The sequence below is a fragment of the Aspergillus thermomutatus genome, assembly GCF_002237265.1.
Source record: "Aspergillus thermomutatus strain HMR AF 39 chromosome Unknown NODE_149, whole genome shotgun sequence".
Lineage (NCBI taxonomy): Eukaryota > Fungi > Ascomycota > Eurotiomycetes > Eurotiales > Aspergillaceae > Aspergillus > Aspergillus thermomutatus.
In genome coordinates this window covers 1-21,839 of record NW_020798198.1, presented here as the reverse complement: position 1 = coordinate 21,839, position 21,839 = coordinate 1, and the positions used below count along the sequence as shown (strand labels likewise).

General features: G+C 53.4%; 5 protein-coding genes across 5 annotated transcripts; 3 read left to right on the top strand and 2 right to left on the bottom strand.

The window, feature by feature from the left end:
* Nucleotides 1-172: 172 nt before the first annotated feature.
* CDV56_102624 (GTP-Rho binding exocyst subunit SEC3) lies at nucleotides 173-4,992 on the top strand (the record flags this gene model as incomplete). Its single annotated transcript, XM_026756243.1, has 4 exons — nucleotides 173-371; nucleotides 591-2,836; nucleotides 2,895-4,012; nucleotides 4,074-4,992. 4 exons carry the CDS (start codon nucleotides 173-175, stop codon nucleotides 4,990-4,992), a joined length of 4,482 nt encoding a protein of 1,493 aa, XP_026612921.1.
* A 1,021-nt stretch (nucleotides 4,993-6,013) lies between these two features.
* CDV56_102378 (uncharacterized protein) lies at nucleotides 6,014-6,898 on the bottom strand (the record flags this gene model as incomplete). The annotated part of the gene is made up of 2 exons (XM_026755997.1): nucleotides 6,014-6,226; nucleotides 6,278-6,898. The coding sequence occupies 2 exons, from the start codon at nucleotides 6,896-6,898 to the stop codon at nucleotides 6,014-6,016; spliced, it is 834 nt and encodes a 277-aa protein (XP_026612920.1).
* A 798-nt stretch (nucleotides 6,899-7,696) lies between these two features.
* Nucleotides 7,697-10,615, bottom strand: ZRA1_2 (ZEB2-regulated ABC transporter 1; the record flags this gene model as incomplete). The annotated part of the gene is made up of 3 exons (XM_026755494.1): nucleotides 7,697-10,002; nucleotides 10,051-10,489; nucleotides 10,538-10,615. The coding sequence occupies 3 exons, from the start codon at nucleotides 10,613-10,615 to the stop codon at nucleotides 7,697-7,699; spliced, it is 2,823 nt and encodes a 940-aa protein (XP_026612919.1).
* Nucleotides 10,616-11,374: 759 nt separating this feature from the next.
* Nucleotides 11,375-12,519, top strand: CDV56_101616 (uncharacterized protein; the record flags this gene model as incomplete). Its single annotated transcript, XM_026755235.1, has 2 exons — nucleotides 11,375-11,453; nucleotides 11,552-12,519. 2 exons carry the CDS (start codon nucleotides 11,375-11,377, stop codon nucleotides 12,517-12,519), a joined length of 1,047 nt encoding a protein of 348 aa, XP_026612918.1.
* Nucleotides 12,520-14,887: 2,368 nt separating this feature from the next.
* On the top strand, nucleotides 14,888-21,145 carry CDV56_100231 (guanine nucleotide exchange factor DCK1; the record flags this gene model as incomplete). Its single annotated transcript, XM_026753850.1, has 1 exon — nucleotides 14,888-21,145. The coding sequence occupies one exon, from the start codon at nucleotides 14,888-14,890 to the stop codon at nucleotides 21,143-21,145; it is 6,258 nt and encodes a 2,085-aa protein (XP_026612917.1).
* Between the last annotated feature and the right edge of the window lie 694 nt (nucleotides 21,146-21,839).

The window sequence follows — 21,839 nt, the reverse complement described above, 5'->3', positions numbered from 1 at the left end:
AATGGTCTGTTATCGCACCTTAAGCCTCTCGGCCTCTCTAGTTTGAGATTTCTTTCTTCTGTAGGGCGCGTGGTTTTCGAGTTGCCCTCCCCAGTTTCTCCGACCATGTTCATCTAATCCTCAAATCAAACCCCACGAGTGATCGAAGTTTTGAAGGCAAAAAGAACCAGCCATGAGCAGTCGTGATCGGTCTCGGGTGCCTCTACCCAGCGATGTCCCGCCGCATCGAGAGCCACGCCGGATCGGCGACGGTCGCAATGGCGGTTTCACTGGGCCCGGCGAGGCAACAATGTCAAGGGCGGAGAAGTTCGAAGACGAAAAGAAACGAATCATTCAAAGTTGTTTCTCGAAGAAGGACAGCGATGGCTCTTGTACGTATACATTTCCTTACACCTTCCACGTTGCGTTGCGCCCCAATTTGCTCGTTGGGTTGGAGCGGACTACGACGATTGAGAGAAAGGGAATCCGGGGGTTATGTTAAGTTGGCTGCTGTCCTGTAACTCTGAAGCAACAACCCCGCGCCGGGACATGGGCATTTCTCCCGCAATCAGCATTCTAGACATCCAGACTGACCACCTCTACTGCAACAGTAGTCGAATCGTATATAACCCATGTTCGCATTACGGAAGATGCCGCGTATCCGTCGACCCCTGCCCCTCCCAATTCACCACCTGACAACAAAAAACCTCGAGTGATTGTCGTCGCTGTTAGGAGATCAGGAAGAGTGCGCATGCATAAAGCTCGAGAGAACAATGATGGCACATTTTCTATCGGGAAGACGTGGATGCTCGACGATTTGACCTCGATTCAGTCATATACCGGCTTTGTCCCGTCAACGCCAATGGAGCAACAACACAAGCAATGGGCCGCCACTGTCGGCTTTGTGGTAACTGTGGGGAAACCGTATTACTGGCATGCTAGGAGTTCCAAGGAAAAAGATTTTTTCATCGGAAGTCTCGTGAAGATCTATCGGAAATACACCGGCGGAAAAGTGCCGAATCTCATTGGTTTCGATGATCGCGAGCGGCAATTGCTCGTTGGAAGTCCTTCTCCTGGTCCTCCGGGCTCGCGAGGCATTGGACAAGGACCTATTAGCTCCGAGAGAGCTCTATCTGCTCCTCGCTCACCCTCTTCGCAGGGCAGCCGGCCTCAGTCGCCATACACCGGCCGCGCACCCAGCCGCGATGGCCCCCGTGATATTCCTCGTGACTTCAGACGACAGCCCTCTGAAGAGCACGTTCTACGGGCGCAAAGAAGTCGAGATCAGATGCAAAGGCCTTCTACGAGCCAATCAGGCAGAGTGGCTGCTCCTTCGCCATTGGGGCCATCTCCCCAACCGCCGGGAGCAGTTCCATCTGGCCCGCGAGATGAACCTCCTCCGCGGTCAAATGAACGTCTGCCCAAGGTACCCATACTGTCGCCACCAGAACCGAGAATTAGAGAGGTTCCCGATATTCTGGCTGCTGCTAAGCCAACGTCACACACCGGTGTAGAACCAAGCAGTCAAGCAGATTTTGGCCCGGACACTCGACCATCAGCCTTACTACAAGATGGGAAAGTTGGCCTAGAACCCAGACCTATGCCTCGGACTGAGAACTTGAGCTCGAGTCTGCACGAGACTAGACGCGATAAGGAAGCTCTTCCTCCTAGTACACCTGTGTCTGTGTCTGCCGAGAACCTCGATGTTACGCAGACCCCGCCAAGCAGCATGGAAGCAGGTAAGTCTTTGGGCGAGAGCAGGGAAAAGCTGTCGATTCCAGAGGCGCAGGTAGAGTCTCAAGTCATTGATAAACCAGCCGGCCCGGTCAAGATGCACCCTCCCGACATACCACCTGCACTGCGACCAGCTTCTTCGAGAAGCAACAATGTACCTACGTCATCTGAGGCCGCTGCGCCTCTGGAAGCAGCACCATCCATGACTTCTCTACAAGTGACCGAGGCGAGCGAACCGCCACCAGAGAGATTACCAAGTCCACCACCCGTCAGCTCCCCAGAATCTTACAAGTCTGTGGAAGAAGAGCTAGAAGGACACCGCCCGGGGCTGGGCCCGATGATCAAGAAGAAACCAAGCCGAGACATTGCGGGTGCGTTTCGCAAAGCCGCCACTGCCTACGGCGCGTTCAAGCCCCGACCCGGTGGTGCTGGTGAGAGACTACTGGCCGCAGCGAAGAAGCAGCAAAGTATGTCAGATGAACCAGACGGGATCACGGGCGTCGTTCCCGCGCCCTCGCTTCGGGTTGGAACCGAGCCCACCCCTGCGATTGCGTCTGGCACTCCCGACAGAGAAACGGCCCCTGCCCTTCCGTCTCCAATCAAAGAAGCGCCCTCTCCTGTGGCTCCTACGGCTCCTACGGCATTGGAGCCACCCATGGTCGAGATTACACAGGCTCCAGCGGCTGAAACTGCAACGATCGCTGTTGAAACCCAGGACGAACCTAGAGATACCGCCCGAGGTGAAGTCAAGACCGTTGCGGATGAAAGAGCAAGGTCCGTCTCTCCGTCGCCGAATGGCCGTCGTAGGCGTCGCGAAGACAACACTATAAAGTATTGTCAGGCTCTAGGGATTGACTCGAATATCCTCCAAGGGCGGGGTGCGGACTTCGATGATATTCTGACTGATCTTGGCTGGAATGGACGTTTGAGCGATGAGAAGAAGATTGAGGATCTCGAGGCAGACATTCGTCGTGAGATCGGGCGCGTCGAGGCCACAAGCTGGCTTGGTAACCTCGAACAACAGGAAGGCAAGGTAGACCAACTTGCAAAGTTAATTGAAAAGACTATTGAAGAGTGCGAAGAGCTGGATGGCCTGCTAACTTTGTACTCGCACGAACTCAACGTAAGTCATCGCAGTGACCCTTACGTCGCTGGTTTTCTCTTTCTGATTATGTGTACAGACATTGCACGAAGATGTCTCGTATATCGAGACGCAATCTCAAGGTTTGCAGGTGCAGACTGCCAACCAGAAGTTGCTTCATAATGAGCTTCAAAATCTTTTGAAGACGCTTTCGATCTCTGCCATTGACCTGCAGCCGCTCAAAGAGTCGTCGCTCAGCAATCCGGATGGCCTGAGAGATACCGAGGCGGCTTTATCGACGCTATATAAAGCCATGCTGATGATTGATCCCGATATATGGCAGAACAAAAAACGGTTGGCTGATGCTGCCGGGGAGCAAGGGAGCGTGGGGGTGTATGCCGACACGGAAATAGGACAGATGCGCGCCATCAAAGAGAAAAAGGAGGAATACCGAGCACAGTCTCGAATGTTCCTGCAACGACTCCGTCAGTTCATGGCGATTGCCTATAAGGTGGCCGAGCAGAAGAGAGTCGATGCTGCAGCGAATGGCCCCAAGGATCCTCTCAAGCTGGATAACGATGCTCGAGCATATTTCCGTCAAGAGTTATGGATGTACAACGCTTTGATGCTTTTTGCCAGAGAGGTCAGCGGGCCAGAGTGGCAGGGACTGATCAATCTCTACGAACAACAAGCCAAACTGCCTTATCAGAACGAATTCCGGGACAATAACTTGGCGTGGAAGAGAGCCGCCAGGAAAGCTAGTGGAGAAGAACAGGAGCTCCTCTTCACCCACCAGGAGAAAGAAAAGGAAAGCGAGGGCATCACGATGGCGGCACGTAAATTGACGGTGCGCCGGGGCAAAACGATCAGGGCCGCAGCTGGTCTGCGGCTTTCCCCCAGTGAGAAACAGCAGGGGAGACTGGAGCCCTGCGAAGTCTTTGCCGGCACACTTCAGGAGACCCTGAAGATGATCTCTGAAGAGCAAAATTTCATTGTTCACTTCTTCCACTTGAGCTCCTTGGGCAACGTCGAATTCTCCGACCTTGTGGCCTCTGGCAACCCCGATGAGCGACCACTCCCTGATTTCAGCGCCAGGCAGTCGCATGATCCCGACCGTGGGATGGCTAGAAAGGTCGAGCAGATTATGGACGAGCTCTACTCGTTCTGGTCGACCGACATGCAAAACCTAGTGGACTGGGCTATCAACACGGATCCCCTGTAAGTACACATGGATTCGACAAGGATTGCCATGAATTTGCAAGCTAACACGTGGCCATAGGCAAGGAATCGGGATTCTGTCTGCTCTGGAAAAGGCCATGTCGGACTTTGATGACACCAACCAGGAGTTCATTATTCGCTGCCTGCAGAAGCTGCATTCCCGTCTGAATGGCCTGTTTAATCGCTTCGTGGACGAACAAATCCGGGGAATCGAGGACACCAAAGTCAAGATCAACAAGCGGAAGGGGGTCATCTCGTTCATGCGCGTCTTCCCCAACTTCTCTGCTGCGGTTGAGAATCTGCTCTCTCAGCCGAATCAGGAGTTCTTTGACATTCGGGTCAGTGTCAATGAGGCTTATGATCGGATCAACCGCGCTATGTGGGAGTGTCTGAAATTTATCGCCAAGGAGGCACCGACCGGAGTGGCGGCTGGTGCGGGTGACCCCGAAGACAAGGAAGTGCTGAACTACCACATCCTGCTCATTGAGAATATGAACCACTACATTGAGGAGGTGGATGTGCGTGGCCTTCCCGTGCTGGAGAGATGGCGCGATCGAGCGCACCAGGATTTCGAGGACCATCTGAAACTCTACCTGGACCTGGTGATCCATCGACCACTGGGTAAGCTGCTTGAGTTCATAGATTCGGCTGAAGGGCTGATGGCCGCGGGCGGGAACCCGGCGGACATCTCGAGCCGTCCCAGCCACTCCCGGTCCGTTGCCAAGAAGGTGTTGGCGATGTATGATGGCAAAGAGATTCGTCGCGGCATTGAATTGTTGAAGAAACGGGTGGAGAAGCACTTTGGAGATGCAGACGACCCGGGGCTCAGTCGCAGCCTGGTCTTGAAAGTGCTTCGAGAGTGCGAACGGCGGTATGAGGAAGCGTATGATCGGACGCGACACGTGTTGGATGCTGTCTACGAAGGGCAGCTTGAGCTGGAATGGCGGAAGGAGGATGCCATTGCGATGTTCAAACGATAATGTACTTATCATTCTCTGTATTTGCTTCTCTGCCCGCCTCCCTTTTGCGTTATTCTGGCTGGGGAGGATTTATGAAGCATTGACTTTGACGGCTGTAGAGCTATGGCGTATATTGGATATCGCATTCGATATGAATTGCTTTCTTTTCAAGCTAGCTAATATATGATTGATTGTCATACATGCAATATGACAGCTAGCAGTTATGTACTTTGTCATCCAGGATCCATCACCGAAGCAGATTCAGACACCGACTCATTAAGAGACCATAGGAACTACAATAGTAGTCTTTAACACAGAGACAGCCGATCACCCGAGTCGACACTAGACAAAGCACAGACGCGCGGGCCGAGCCTTGAGCAACCGTTAGTAGAATATCCCCATTTCCGGCCATTCCACAGGAACCTGTATCTACTTGAAGCAACCGTGATGATCATGAATTCTGCTATATCCTACATGATCATGATCATGACCTACCCGATGACATCAAACTCGATATGAAGAGGATCAATGATAAGAAAGATTAATGGTTACACCGGCCCAAGATCTTACGGCGGAATGGAATGCCCGCCTGCCTGACAATACCCATTATCTACCTACCTTGCGCCACAAAAAGGCGTCATGGAGAATGACTACTTTTTCTCAGGCAGCCAGTGCCAGTGCCAGTGGCTAGCGGCTAGGGTCGATTGGCACTCTGGTTGCCCAATTGGCGTCTTTCCTTGCTCTCCTCTTGGGGACGGGCCTGCAGCTGCATTTCCAGCACGAGAGCGGGTTTGGGTGCAGTGCAGTGCAGTGCAGTCAATACTTGGTAAACCCAGCGATATGATTGGCCGAATCAGAATTCGGAGGATTGGTCGATGTACCGATGTCAGTATGCTTGACAGATGTGATTCATGATACGAACACGAACCACAGCTGTCTGTCCCGTTTTCAAGGCTCGTGCCTCTTGCTACCATATCCCCGACCGAAATGACCCAGGATAGACAAGGGAGCAGGGGCAATGGCATGGAATGGATGGAATGCATCATGCATTCGCGATGTACTGTGGACTTGCTGCTGTGGTTGGGAACGGCACCACGAACGGCAGTCTGGACGGATATACATATACGAGATATCCCTGCTGCTTGCCACTAAGCTGACTGTCTGACACGGCCTGCGAGAGGTGTATGGATGTGTTGTCTGGGAGAGGTGCTGCATACGAGCTCTGTCTACTTCCGCTGGATGAGCTCCAGGCTGCCTAAAGATCTCAACAAAGGACTACTACAGATCTATATGGATCGTGTACTACGTGTAGGAATCTTGGTAGATATCCGGAATTAAGACCAATGCATCCCATGGGCCCGTACTTCTGTACGAAGTCCCCAAACGGCATATACAACTCCTCGGGCACAGGGTTTGGGAGGAATACCCCATCGTTCAGCCCGGGGTATTTGGAAAGCTGCGCCGCATAGGTAGTCAAGGCAGCGGCTACCTCCGCTGCCGAGGGAGTAAACGAAAGAGTGATTTCTTTCCCGGTGCGAAAGTCATAGTTGCGCAACAACTGGAAGAACCCGGGAGCATTGGCGAGTGGGATATCAAACCGTCTGAAGTAGTGCTTCACAATGGTGATATTGTGGAAGATCATGACCCCCATATCAATGGTAGTGCCAGTCGCAGGATCAATATACGTCTCGGTGTGACCACCTATCCTGTCTTTCTTCTCAATGACAATGACCGATTTGCCTTTGTCCTTGAGGCTTATGGCTGAGTAGGTGCCAGCAGAGCCGCCACCGATGACGGCCACATCCCGTGTGATGATGTCCTGGGGGTTGAATCTCCCCAGGTCAAATGTCGAAGACGTAGTCGAAGCGACAGCAGTCGATGCCAGGAGACAGGCCGAAAGCGAGACGACGGAAAGTATGCGATGCATCTCTAATCAGTTCGATCAAGAGAGCGAGTACGAAGCTATGTGTAACCTCAGAGCGGGAATCCATTGCATTTTAACCGATAGGCCAAGCCCATGCAGGATGGAAAGACGGCGAGGATAGAACAGGCAAGTCCCGTCACTCAGGAGGAGCTCTTGCTATGACTCTAACGGGGAATTGTCGGATTAGGCGACTTACCGATCATGAAGCCTTCCTGCACTTCTCCGCATCCCCCGTCCCCGCCTCCTGTCCTCCAACCATGCGTCCCCTTTTACTTGCTCGCGTCAGCCTCAAGCTCACTGTCGATGGATTCCAGAGCAGCAGCAACTCACCTCCTCCACCTTCTCCTTGCTACTACGGAACGCCTTGTTTGGCCTGATCAGGCTGAGTTCCTAGGTCGAGATTGAGATTCCTCGGTAACGCTTGCTACAACCCTACAGTATACGAAGCTATACCAGAATAACCAGTGGCCGGTCGAGTAAGAACGTAATGTTATATTAAAGAGTTAGTTCAAACGACCCGAGCTAGCGAGTTATGCTCAAGACACGAAATGGTCACGAAATTGAGAAAGTAAGAAGTACTCCAGATACATGGTGTAGAAGCATCCTGGTATAATGTATCCTCCGGCCACCGAACAGGATGTCCACGCAACGCTCCTAGCCCACAATGGGGACAGACGCAATACACTTAGTAATTTGCCTGAGGCCACAACTTTAGATGCTCTGTCACATGATTATCATGTGACTTAGAGGAGAGCTGGCCTGGCGGCAAGCTCCACACCGATGGTAAGACGTTTGCGTTGCTCAACATTGGCCTTCACCAGGTACACCAATGACGGCGTCAGCATACTCAGTCATGTCTAGGAGTTTGATGACTTCGGTGACATAGTCAATCTTCTCTTGACGAGGAACATGAGCGGGCTGGCGTAGAAGCGCAGAGAAGGTAAGGGCCTCGCGAACCGTGGATGTGTTCAGATGCAAATCTTGTTGTTGAGCGTAGCCGGTCTTGCGCTGGAAGGACTCATCTCGAGGCTTGCCATCAACAAGTATCTCTCCCGTGATAACCCCCATCGTGGTACGAGTAGCCAGGACATCCAATAGCGTGGTTTTTCCGGCACCAGAGACACCCATAAGAGCGGTCAAGGTGCCCGGTTTGACCCATCCATCGATACGATCAAGAATCCTGCGATTCTCCTTGCCAATCTTGATATCGTAGCACACATCTTTCCATTGGATGATAGCAGTCTGGCGTTCGATGATGGCAAGGTTGTCTGATTGGGTCTTCTTCTCCACAGCAATGCTGCGGCCACTACCGCCCTCGACATCCTCCTCTGACTTGCCCTTCTTCAGGGCCTTGTGTCCGCGACTGAAGACGAGAATCTCGCCCTTCGACTTCTTTCCGGTGACTATCTCGGTAGCAGCCAGATAGACAACCATGAGGATGAACATGAAAGCAAATATAATGCCGACGTTCCTCCACTTGTGCGAGGCGGTATAGCCATAAGATGACTCAATGTAGTTGTCGCCGTTGACATAGGGCTGTCCAGGTACCGATCCGACTGTGGAGCAAACATGGTTGTTAGGCCCGAGATCCGCGTAGCCAGGACCCGACGGGACGTAGTTGACACAGATGAACTCGCGGTTGTGGAACTCATTGACCATCAGAGACTCGAAGCCATAATTGATAGGGTTGATACGGGAAATCCAGCGGGCCCATCCTAGCATGTACCGTTTCGGAATGGCGAAGCCAGTGTACATGCTCAGAGACAGGATTAGAATCGCAGCAAATGGCAGGGCTTGGACAAGGGTTCTTGTCAGCGATGCAATGGACCGGAAGAACATGGACATGGTTAGAGTCAGGATGAAAGAAGTGAATACAAAGAAGAAGAAAGCACCAGGTTCTCGCCTGAGGTTCGTCATGAAGTAGAGAACCAGATTGTACGTGATGGCGTTGAGGACCTTGTAGGGCAAATCCATCAGCATCGATGCGAATGCTTCAGCAGATGGGTGGTAGAGGGCATATCGAGAGTGTTTCTCTACAATCCCTCGTTGAGCATAAAGAGTGAGCATTTCAAGGCCACAGCCAAAGGCATTCATGAGAACAGCAAAGCAGAGGAGAGCACTGCGCTGAAAGAAGCTGTTGGTGTCGGGCTTGAGATTGTAAAAGATACTGGCGATGACGAGCGCCATGATGGAATTTCCGATTAACGAAGAGATTGTGACACTGGGGTCACCCTTTAATCGTTTGTACCCGCGCCATAAGCACAAGTTAATCTGCTGGGTATATGAAAGAGTGTAAGGTGATGATACACGCTGGACCTTGGCTTGCTGAGCTCTGCGGGATTGCTTGAACTTGTCCAGGTATTCACCACCAAGAGTGAACTTTGCGTTATACGCTTTAATGTTTCGCATCAGCTGCGCTCGCTCTGCTGAGGCCTTCCACCGTGCGGCGAACTCATCGGGGGTCCGGGGCACGTGGTTTTCGTAACCTGGCCGCACGACACGCTCGAGGGGGCTGGTCATGGAGGTGAGGAAATCAGCATCGGTTTGTCGATCAGGGCAGATGAAACCCATGTCGAGGAAGTACTTCTTAGCCGCGGCTGTGCGACCAAAATAGATCTGGCGACCCTCGTACAACACCAGGACCTTGTCGAATTGATCGTAGGCAGCCTGAGGAGCCTGGTAAAGCGAAACACAGGCGGTGGCGCCGTTGATGTCTGTCTGCATTCGGAGAGTCTTACAGAACTCGATGGCATTAGCACTATCGAGACCACGAGTGGAGTTATCCCAACATTGCAGCGGGGCCATGCTCAGGCAGGCTTCGGCAATACTGACGCGCTTGCGCTCTCCACCAGATACACCGCGGATGAATTCGTTTCCGACGATAGTGTTTTTGGTATGGCTGATACCAAACATGGCCATGATGACGTCTCGCATGTGTGTGGCGTACTGGCTCATAGTCGCTCCTCCAGGGATGTAGCGAGGTGCTCGGGCCCGGGCGGCGAAGTATAGGGTATCCCCCACCGTGAGCTTGGGGAAATGGACGTCGACCTCAGCGGTATAGATGGCTTCTCCCCTGAACGCGCTAGCCATTTGCTTTGCACTGACACCTAATGACGATTAGCTGGAAGCCATCACGCGACTGACGTCGGGCGTACCTTGGTAATTGAGGTCTGAGTTCTTGTCGACGTAAAAGCCGTATGTCTCTCCAGCGATGGTCTTCAAGAAAGTTGTGCATCCTGATCCAGGGGGTCCAAGGACCACAAGCATCTCTCCAGCCTCCACCAAACCATCCAAGTTCTGCAGAATATCGATCTTGCGCTGGCGGTGACCCATGAGCCTCCTCGCCAGACCGACAGCCTCCAGCCAAACGTTGCCCACGCTCTTCTGAAAATCGGTATCCGAACCGAATCCGTGCACATTCAGGTTGCTGAAGGCCACTCCCAGGGTCCGGGGTGGATGTGCCTGGCTGTCTTCGGTGTACATCCGGAGCATGGCCTTGCACCAAGCCCGGGCATTGAAGCGTTCACCATTGGGGTCTAGAGTCGACCCAGGCTCCGCAGCAAAGGGGTTCTGTGCAGCCATTGAGTGATTACTCTGCTCTGTGAACCGTCAGGCCAGCTTGTGAACCTCTGCTTCCCTCACCTCCAGACTGGAGATGCTGTCCTCCGCACTTTCGGGCTCCCGGTCGCCATTGGGCCCGAACTTGCCCACCGCGCTCATGTTTGCGGGTGTATTTGTTCGACGGCGCCAATAAGCGTCAATCAGAAAGTATGAACTGTAGTGAAGAAGGTAGGACTGAAGTTGGAAGGGTAGAACACGGGTTGTCGGGATGGGGTGTCACTGTCAACTGCCAGGAGCAGAGGATGCCACAGGGGAGCTTCATTATTTGATAAAGCAGCATGTTGCCTAGTGCACGGCCTCAGGCTTCTTCACTGTCGGTTTTGGCTGACTGAAGCTGTTTTTCTTTCTTCTGCGATCAGTTTTGGTTGTGTCACGCAAACAATCCCTATCGTCAGCCATCGACTGGTGGTTCACGTCAGCCACCTCATACTTCTCGTCAGCCGTCTGTCTCCCTTGACACTTCAACATCAGCCAAATCACCTCTGTCATCTATTGGCCACATCGAGGGAAAGATTCTTATTTTTGCCTACCTTGCTGCATATAACCCGGGCAGCTGCACAGGCGGGTTTGGGCTGTTTTGGGCTAGAAGATCGATGTGCAGTAACTCTCCTCATCCCTGTCCAGTCCAGAGACGACAGAGACGACAGAGACGACAGAACCCACCCACCTTCTCGTTGCTGAACCTCATCTCAGTTCCCAAAGTGCAGCTAGCTATCGGATAGTCCGTCTTTCCGAACGCTGTCTCCTCCTTTTCCAGTCCATTTCCTCTTTCCGCATCAAGTGTTCATCGCAATAAGAAATCCAAGATCCTTTGCGTGCTTCCTACATCCCACCCAGTCGCGAGAGGTCGAAGCAGCAATGGTGAACCTCCACACCATCCAAGCCCACAATGTGGCTCTCAAATCCCTAGCCTCCTCAGGTCTCGTCGCGGTGTTTGGTAAGTTCAACCTGCTCCAACATTCCACCCTCTACGGTGAAGCAATCGCTGTGAAACTTCTCTCCTGGAAGCTTTCCATCTCGCTAACACCCTCCCAGTCGGCGGTACCTCTGGCATCGCCCTCTCCACTGCCCTCGCTTTCACCCGTCACACCCCCTCCCTCAAAATCTATCTCGTCGGCCGCAGCCAGTCCGCCGCCGATGCTGCCATCGCCTCCATGAAAACCATAAACCCCTCCGCCCAGCCAACCTTTCTCCAAACCGACATATCCCTGCTCAAAAACGTCGACAGTGTGTGCGCCGAGATCGCAGCCAGAGAAAAGAAAGTAAACCTGCTTTTCATGACACCCGGTTACATGACACTGAAAGGTCGGGACGAGACGGCCGAAGGTCTGGACCGCAAATTCGTGCTGCATTACTACGCGCGGATGCGATTCATCACCAATTTGCTTCCCCTCTTGAACGCAGCCGCTCGAGACCCCTCTGTCGATGCCAGCGCCAGACTATCCCGCGTAGTCTCCGTCCTAGACCCAATGGTCTCCGTCCGTGCCGGCGGCTCTGGCACGCTCGACTTCTCTGACCTCAGTCTGAAGCACACGTTTAGCCTCAAGAAATGCGGCTGGCACGCCAGTCTGATGGGGGATTTTTTCCTGGAGAGCATGGCGCAGCGACACCCGCATACCTCCTTCGTCCACGCGTACCCCTCTGGCGTGGCCACGGGCGTGCTGCGTGAACTGCCAGCTGGACGCGTGCTGTCGGCTGTGCTGACGCCGCTGTTGAGACCATTCATGGTGCCGCTTGAGGAGAGTGGGGAGAGGCATTTGTTTGCGGCGACGAGTGGGAGGTATCCTCCGAAAGCTGAGGGAGAGGGGATAGAAGTGGATGTCGCGGTTGGCAGCGATGGGACGAAGGGGAGTGGTTGTTACTGGGTGAGTTGGGACGGAGAGGTGTTTCCGCCAAACAAGAAATTGGAGAGGACGAGGGGGCAGGGGGCGGTGGAGAAGGTGGTGCAGCACACAGAGGAGGTGTTTAAGCAGGTGTATGAAGAGGGCAAGACATACCCCTGAAAAGTCATCGAGGGACAAGGTCTCACCTGGTCGAGATGAGATTGCTAGTTCAGCTCATCCGGCAAGCAGCACGCATGATACCATCCATTCTCTGGGCTAAGGCCGCGTCTTTGTGGTGGCCGCCCAGAATTCTTCTTAGTTTGCTAATGGTAGTGTCTAATTCTTTTCAAGTCCTCGACGTGCATTAGAGGCTTGTCATATCCTAGGACAGCTTTTGCTTCTTGGCTAAAGAACCAGGATAGGTTAGCTGTAAGCAAATATTGCACAAGGATGGACTGGATGGAGGCTTTCTTCCATTCTTTCCACGTCGAAGATTGAGAACCTGAAGGTACACATGATCAGACCGACAGGTGTGCAGATCTTTCTCGAGGACCCTATCAAAGAAAAGCACAGTGTTTCTGTGGCTTACGGAGTAAATGTTAGGAAAGTCATCCTCGGGATGGAAGCAAGACGTTTGCTAAATTAACATAACAAAAAGTGTGGGCGAGTGAGATATAATAGTGTTAGTGGAGCGTGGATACAAGAGCCAGAGTGAGTGGCGGAAGGGCTGGCAAATCAATGGCAAAATAAAGCTTGGACGCGGCCACATTTGGCAGTCTGCCATCTATTCTATGTTATTAGTGAAGAGGAGCATCTTCATCATATGAGTTGTTTTGCTTTCTTCTGGTCGACTGCTTCTTTCTCTAGCTAGGTAGCCTCCAGTAATATATATAACTGACCAGGCCGGCCACATTCGGGACTGCATGCGTTTCAGTACATCTCGAGAGGTCAAATATATACCAAGGCAGACAGATGGAAATGCTGTGTCTGCTTCCAAGTCACCCACTGATTCATTATGATATGAAATCACACCATGAGTAGATATGTTGATCTAAATTTCTTGGTTATCAACAGTGTATCACTAAGACCACGAACATGTTCATTGCCAGAAACGATCGTGTTTCAGAGTGACTCCTTGACCGCACCAAAGACTCGGGCATTGTTTGACGATCTGCACTACGGTTTTGTCACTGGTTGGCTGGAAGAAAAAGTGCGTACCAAGTATCAGTAGAAAGGCGAGCATCTTAATATCATTATGGACTGCAGATTGATTCTGTGCATGAGTATGATCGGGTCTGGTTCAGGGGCCGATGCTGCGCCGTGGTTGAAGCATAGTCTTTTCAAGGTACCTATTATTTGGTGAGGTGACGAGCAACAAAACCAGAGAGTCAACATACAGGACTACTGGAGAAGTGGATTAGAAGAACGTGCGATAGAGATGCATGGCATTGATCATGTCAATCTCGATTGAGGGAAGAATAGAAAGGCTGGGTAGAGAGTAGACTCGAACATGATTCAAGGGACTCGGGACACTGTCAAAGTATCCGCATAAATGACTCCGATAGTTGCAATGCAATATATATCCAAATGACTTTATTTTCGAACAATCCAGCCTCCAAACTAGACACTGGCTAATCTCCGTAGTTTTCGTGTGTTCAGGCCCCAGCAAGATCGATGGTCCGTCCGGTTTGGCGATCAGCAGGTTTACTGCCTGAGTGCCTGGACCCTTTCTCGTAGCTTCAATCTTCCATCGTGATCGCTTTCTACCAACCATTCTTTCTCCCTGTCGCCTTCTCACACTCTCTTATATCTACTATTGAACTCTTTCTGCCTTCTCCTGCCATTCTCTCACTCGGTAAGCATCCCGCCATCTCCTTCAATTCTCTCTTCCCCCCCCTTCGAACGGCGATTTTCTCCACATTTCCCTGACAAGGGGAACATCTGCTGGTTCTCCACAGCTGGATAATAATGCATCCACCGCTATCAAAGGGGGGGCAAGGCGGAGGAAATTACTAGACTCAAAGGAGAGGGGAAAGGCAAAAGAAAAAGAAAGAAAGCAGACTGACGTTTTGCGTTTCTGATGCTGATACTGAATTTGTTATTTCAATTCTAGGTTTCTTGTTGCGCTCCTGTCTCCAGCCATCGTGGTCATGATCCCCCGTCACCGACGCTCTTTTCTGATTTAACGACGCACACTGACATCCCCCGTTCCTTGATGTCCCCTCAAGTCCACAGACTGGCAAATTACCATTCCTTGAAACCTCATACGTCTCTACCAAAATCGTGTCGATCGCACACATATTCTGGTATCTAATGTTCGCTCTGGAGAATCGCACATTCCACACCTCACTAACCATCCATACGTATCCCTAGACGCAAACACTCGCATGTAGCGGCCCCTCATTCCTTCGATCAGGAGATAGTATTACGCTTTCAAATTCCGATCCGTTGCTCGCTTCCATCGATTGGCGCACTGCCCCTCATTTCTCTCGACGGCCGTTGACGACCACTGCGGGGCTTGCCCTGAGTCGCTCGTTTCATAACAGATATGCCCTGGCGGCCTCTGCCTCGGATTGCCTTCGCCGTTGCCATCTATCCTTTCCAGCCGTCGACGCCCGCCGACCTGCCACTAGAGCTTGGCGATGAACTGTACATAATCGAGCAGGGGGGCGTCAATGGTGAATGGTGTCGTGGGTATCTGGTGGCTCCGCCGTCGCTCTTGGCGGGTCTGACGAGCACCAAGGGCCAAACTCTCGAAGCGAGGGTTTTCTCCGGCATCTTCCCTCGCAACTGTGTTGAGATTCGGGAAGTGCTCGGCGACGGCGACGGGCACAAAGCACTGACGAATGGAGATCGATTGAGTGTCGACCGAGCAGATGATCCGGTGACAGACGTGAGAAGCAGCGTCGCTTACTCGCAGGATGATGAGCATCTAGCCGGTGAGGTATCGAATGTCATCATTGCAAAGAAGGGCAAACCCTCGCAGATCTTTATCCAGAGGCTCGACGACGGTCAAGCGAGTCCGGTCTCCGTCAACCACATCATCCAGACGCCCTCGCTGCCTCATACGCCGCTGACGCCAGTGACCCTGACTCCTCGCGATCCTAATGCGCCCAAGCCAGCCGCCCCGGTTCCGATGCTCAAGATCGGTGATGAGACTCCTACCTCGTTGTCGGAGCCGCTGGTCGACGAGATCGCGTCGTGTCTGCGCGAGTGGCATTCGACGAATCTCCATGAATTATTATTGGCGCGTCAATATGACGTGGTGGAAGAGATGTACAACCTGGTCCGAGAATTGGACTTCGCGCGGAGGCAGCTGTTGCACGATGTGTTGACTGCATATGAGAAGGAGGCATTGCGACAGGAAGTGGTCTGGAAGCTTGTCCGCGGTAACAAGATGCTCGGAGGGGAGGTGATCGTGAGAGATCCTGAGCAAAGGGGCCGGTTGTTGACCGGCGAGGATTCAGCTGTCCAGTTGACCAAGCTCCAATCCGAAATGAGCATGTTGGATGAGAGTCCCACAACTCAGCACTCTGATACTGCAGCGCTACATCATCTCCTCCTCGAGGTTAATGCCGTCTCCGGCAACTCCCCAGGTCCAGTCACTCTCGCCGTGCATCTCTGCTCCCAAACCGATAATGGTGCCCCCAAGCCCCTTTCGGAGACATACCTGCTGGAGATTCCGTCCCCCGAGTCCTTCGCCAGCATGGGCCAGAGCAGCAAGTTGAAAACACTCTTCACCGATTTGTGCGCCACGGACATTGGAGATGGCTCGGCCAACGGCCCCAAACTATATCTCATCGTTGAGGTTCGTGCGCCGGAGACGCCGACAGTAGGCGCCCCTCTTCAGTCCAGACCCTCAATCTCTCGAGGTAGTTCCTCGGCTGCGAGATCGCCTACTTCCGCCAGCCAGGCAGGCAAGGGTAGCCTCAGAACTCGCCGCAGTATGATTTGGAGCACTAAGCCGCGGGGCATCCAGAGCGCCGAGCAAGGGAGGGAAAGCTCCGCGGGGCCCCCCCAATCTTCTGGGAGTTCTTCCAGCACTAAAGAACGAGCAGCCGAGACCCAACCTCCAAAGTTATCGACGTTGCGCACTCTCGGGGTCGGTCTTCTGGAAGTATCGCAGATCCTTCGGCAAGTGAAAGACGCCGAGCAGGTTGTCAACATCTGGTCTCCTTCTTCGTGGCTGGAAGAGGGCGAGGGCCACGTTGATGGATTTGACGGGTTGATACGCATGCTGCTCCCAAGCCCGAATGGGAAATACGTGAGATCCGAGCGCGCCTCTCGCATACATCTACACATGTACCCGTTCGTGGACTCCGATTCCGACGGCCTGGTCCGAAAAAACCCAACCATTATGCACAATGTGATTCAGACGAAGCGGATCGGCTTCTCTCAGGCGCCATCGAAACCCCGGTCCGACATTTATGTGACCATTTCTCACGCTACCTTTCCCCCCGAAGCTCTTCTGTCGCACCCGCAGGCGGGCCAGCTCCCGGTGCCGACAAGTACGGGGCTCCGCAATCTGCAATTGACCCTCGAGGTGCGGGCGGCGTCTGGATCCCGGGTTGAAAAATGCGTTTTCCCCTCGTCCAACAACGTAGCACACACAGCATGGCGAACCACAATTACGGAACGGGGCACGCCCTGGAACCAGACGATACGTCTGAACGTGCCCACGGAGGACATACCAGGTGCTCATTTGATCATGAGCATTGCAGACGCTCCCGAGTTTCCTTTCGCCCTGGCATGGATGCCATTGTGGGACAACCAGGCCTTCATCCGAGACGGTCCTCATTCTCTGCTGCTGCATGCCTACGACAAGCACACGTCCAGCATCGAGAACGGCAAGGGTGCCTATCTGTCCCTCCCCTGGAGCTCACTCGGCAAGAACGAATCGGCCAAGGACGAAGCGATTACAGGGCCGCTGGCCACCCTGCGCTTGGAGACCTACCTGTGCAGCACTGAATACTCCCAGGACCAGGTGATTCTGAGCTTGCTGCACTGGAAGGACCGGCCGGTAGATGAGGTCTTGGATACCTTGAAGAGGGTTCTGTTTGTGCCCGAGATTGAGATCGTCAAGCAGCTCAGCAGTGTGTTTGACGCGCTGTTTGGGATCCTGGTGGAAAATGCCGGAAATGAGGAGTATGAGGACCTGATATTCAACAATCTTGTGACAGTTCTCGGTATCGTCCATGATCGACGGTTCAACCTTGGCCCGCTTGTTGACCATTACGCTGACAAGCAATTTAATTTCCCCTTCGCGACCCCCTGCCTGATGCGAAGCTATCTCCGTCTCCTTCAGGCTAGTGCCGATGTCCAACAGTCGCGGAGTCTGCGTGCCACTTTCAAGGTCGGCCGACATGTCCTCAAATTCATCATCAATGCCAGGCAGCAGCAAAAGGCCAAGGAGGAAGGCATCGGCATCACTCGCGTCCAGTCGACTTTCAACCGGGACTTGCACACCATCTTCAAATCGCTGGAGGTCCTCATGAGGAATCCATCACCCGCCATGGTTGGCAGCAAGACGCTTGTCGTACAGCATTTCCACACGTGGCTTCCGGAGCTATCCAAAGTCATTGGCAAAGACGAGATCATCATGATTGCGCTCAGCTTTATGGACTCTTGCAGCGACGTCAAAGGTCTTCTGGTGCTGTACAAGTTGGTCCTGATCCAGCACTACACGCAGCTGGCGATATTCGATTCCGGACCGGAAAGACGGAGTTTGATCTCCAGTTGCATTGGTTGGCTGGAACCGTACTGGGGAGCCACAGGATCCGTCACCGACCAATATCGCGATCAGGTTCGGTTGAGTTGCGCGATCGTGGCACAGCTTCTGAAGCAGCCAGATCCGTTGTTGTACGGTTTCATGCCAAAGATCGTCTCGACATACTATTCCATCATACCGGATGGCGTGGAGGAGACCAGCTACCTGTCTCTTCTCTTCAGCAAGTCTTTTCCGTTCCAGGTCAAGGCCTCGAAAACCAGCCAGAGATTCGATGAGGCGCTGGTCGAATTGTCGGCGATTATGGCTGCCACAGCGACGATCCCCAAGCCGAAGAAGCCATCGCTCAAGGGTCTGGAGCTTGCTACCTTTATTTCCCAAGCTTTTGAGGTTCACAATTCGATTTTGAACTGCGAAGCGTATCCCGAGAGTTGGTTCAGTGTGCATGTGTACAATCACCGAGCTACTGTGAAGAGTCTGGAATACCTCGCTACATTACTGACTAGCAAGTTTTTGCCCGCGCCGGATGATGCGGAGGCCTTTGACACGAGGTTGTGGGAGAGCTTCTTCATGACTTTGCTCAAGGTCGTGTCCAGTGATGCACTAGCCTTGGAAACATTCCCGGAGCAGAAACGACGCGCCGTCTGGAAGATCGCAGGCGACGTTCGCGAGCAGGGAGCGGAGCTACTGCGCTCCAGCTGGGAGGCCATCGGTTGGGAAACCACGGAGGACGACAGGGAACGGTATGGGCTGCGCAAGCTCGGCGGCTACCAGGTTCAATATGTGCCTGGCCTTGTGGCTCCTATTATTGGACTCTGCCTCAGTGTACACGAGGGATTACGGCATGTCGCGGTGGAAATCCTACGCACCATGATTCTGAGCGAATGGGGTCTGAACCAGGAGCTTTCCATCATCGAAACTGAAATCATATCCAGCCTGGACCATCTCTTCAAAACAAAGAAGATGAACGAGAGCATCATCCAGAAGCTGTTCGTCAGTGAACTTCTTGAATACTTTGAAGGCTGCGCTGCCTTTGACGAAGACCTCTCCGAAGCCGTCAAAGGTCTCATCGCGACGGTCGACGAACTTTTGGATCTGTTTGTCGCATCGCAGAGCGGCTCGATGGCCGAAAGTATGCATACATTGAGGTTGATGGAATATATGAAGGATATGGGCCGTGAAGACATCTTCATTCGCTATGTTCACGAATTAGCGGACGTGCAGGCGGCGGCGGGCAACTTCACCGAGGCCGGTCTTGCCCTCCAGCTCCACGCTGATCTCTACGATTGGGACCCGAGGCAAGCAGTGCCCGAGGTGCTTGACCCTCCGTTCCCAGAGCAGACGTCGTTCGAACGCAAGGAATCGCTATACTTTGTCATCATCCAGCATTTCGAGGATGCTAGAGCCTGGGCTCATGCGCTTATCTGCTACAAGGAGCTTGCGGAGCAGTACGAGCACACAGTGATGGATTTTGCCAAGCTTTCGCGAGCGCAAAGCTCGATGGCCAAGATCCATGCATCCATCGCCAAGGAGGAGAAGCAGTTCCCTCGCTATTTCCGTGTTGTCTACAAGGGGCTCGGGTTCCCACCTACCTTGAGGGACAAGGAATTCATCTTTGAGGGCGCGCCGAATGAAAGAATGGCTAGCTTTGTTGATCGAATGCAGAGAGAGCATCCTGCGGCGCAGATTGTCTCTACTGGCGAGGTGCAAGACTACGAAGGTCAATTCTTGCAGATCACTTCTGTCAGCGCGCACCGGGATATGACGCATCCGGTCTACCAACGGTCCAAAGTTCCACAATCCGTCAGGGACCATCTTTTGATCTCGGAACCTTCTCAGTTCTCTTCGACGTTGAAGAGACACGTCCGCAGCACGGATGTGCTGGAGCAATGGGTGGAAAAGACAATCTTTACGACTGCGGAGCCGTTCCCGAACATCCTCCGCCGGAGTGAGATCGTCGCCGTCGAGGAGGTTGCGCTGTCACCGCTGCAGACGGCCGTCGAGCGAACGTGGCGTAAGACCCAGGAACTGTCGTTGCTGCAGCGACGAGCTGCCTCAGGCGAGGATTCAGGCCTGTCTAGTTTGACGGAGGCGCTGCAGCAGCTGCTTGATCTCAACTCTTCCTCATCCAGTTGCGTGGCTCTCTATCGTCAATTTCTGTCTGAAGCTGACGGCGAGGAGTTGGCTGACCCGATGAAGAATGCTCTGGCCGTGGCTCTCATTGATCATGCCTTGGCCGTTAAACATGCTCTTGCGTTGTATGCCCGGCCGGCGCACCAGGCCACCCAAGCCGAGCTCATGCGTCAATTCGAGGAAGCCTTTGCCCCGGAACTCTCCTCTCTTAGTCCTGTGGGGGTCGAAACCCCGGCAACTCAACGCCAGTCTCCGGTTTCCGCAGAAAGCCGTCAAAAGCAGTCGCTGCCGCGCTCTATCAGTCCTGAGCAGGAGCTGATCCGTTCCTCGCGCAATCACGCGCGCAAGCCTTCAGAGAAACCGTCCGTCAGCCAACGGATCAGCACAATGAACCCTTTCAAACGAGCGAACCACGCACCGAACGGCTCAGTTGCCACAGTGCTTGATATGAAGACGGAAGACAAAGACCATGACGACGATACTGCAACCATCCACAGTCGAACCACCGTTCAGTCCCAGAACACTCATACGAAACGCCGGAGTTTCTTCGGGGATATGATCCACAAGCACGGCTCATCGTTATCCATTGCCGCAACCTCTACGGACGATGTACAAAAGCAGCGGTCTAGGAGTGCTTCTCGCTCGCAGGACAACCGCAGTCGAAGCGGCTCTCAACACCACGGGCCGTCTGGGGACGACCAACCGTCGGTTGCAAGTCTCAAGGGGGGAGGGGTGGTCAGAGCCACTTCTGTCCGAGACAACCACTCGGTCCGGTCTCCTGACCGCAGTCAAGTGGGATCACGAGGCGGCCATTCGTACAGCCAGTCTCACGCCGGAGGCGTCCGCGACTCCGTGATGAAGAGGTTCAGCCTTCTCAAGGGAGTGGGTCGCAAGACCAGTCGTCTGGAGATCAGAGCCGAGACAAACGGCGTTGTTCATGAAGAATAACATTACATCAATCTTTTGCATGGTTCCATCATATTTTCTTTCTAATGTCTGGACATTACATTTCCTTCTTTATAGCATCATGCACATGCGCAGGCAACATGCATTGAGCGTTACTGCTTCCACGCAGGCGAGACGTTCTTTCTACCTTTTCTTTTTGGATATACTTGTCTTACTTTTGCTTTTTCTTGTCTGTCATGATTGATATACCTTCCCTAGATACCTCTGCAATATTCGATAGTAAATAATGGATTGACTGTATAGTATCTCACCTATTGATGTAGTCTGCTCATCTGCGTAGACGACGACACTTGAGATGCATACTAGGTGACTACGAAACACACGGCAGATCCAAATCCACCACCCATGGCGCATTAACAGCCCTATACCGCACATCCACCACACTCGCATTCACAAACAAGGTCTCCTCCCCAAACCGCAGCGGCCGCTCCGACTCCCGGCTGACATCCACATACGCGCCCCGCTCCGCGAGCACCCTCGCCTCATCGCAGACCACCCTCGTCCCGACCACCTCGGCCCCCCCCCCCCCCCCCCCCCCCCCCCACCCCCCCCCCCCCCACCCCCACCCCCCCCACACCCCCCCCCCCCCACCCCACCCCCCCCCCCCATCCCCCGTCTCTCTCCCACAACTCCCACCCCACCACACCAAGGAGAAACTAGTACGCCGCCTCCTGCT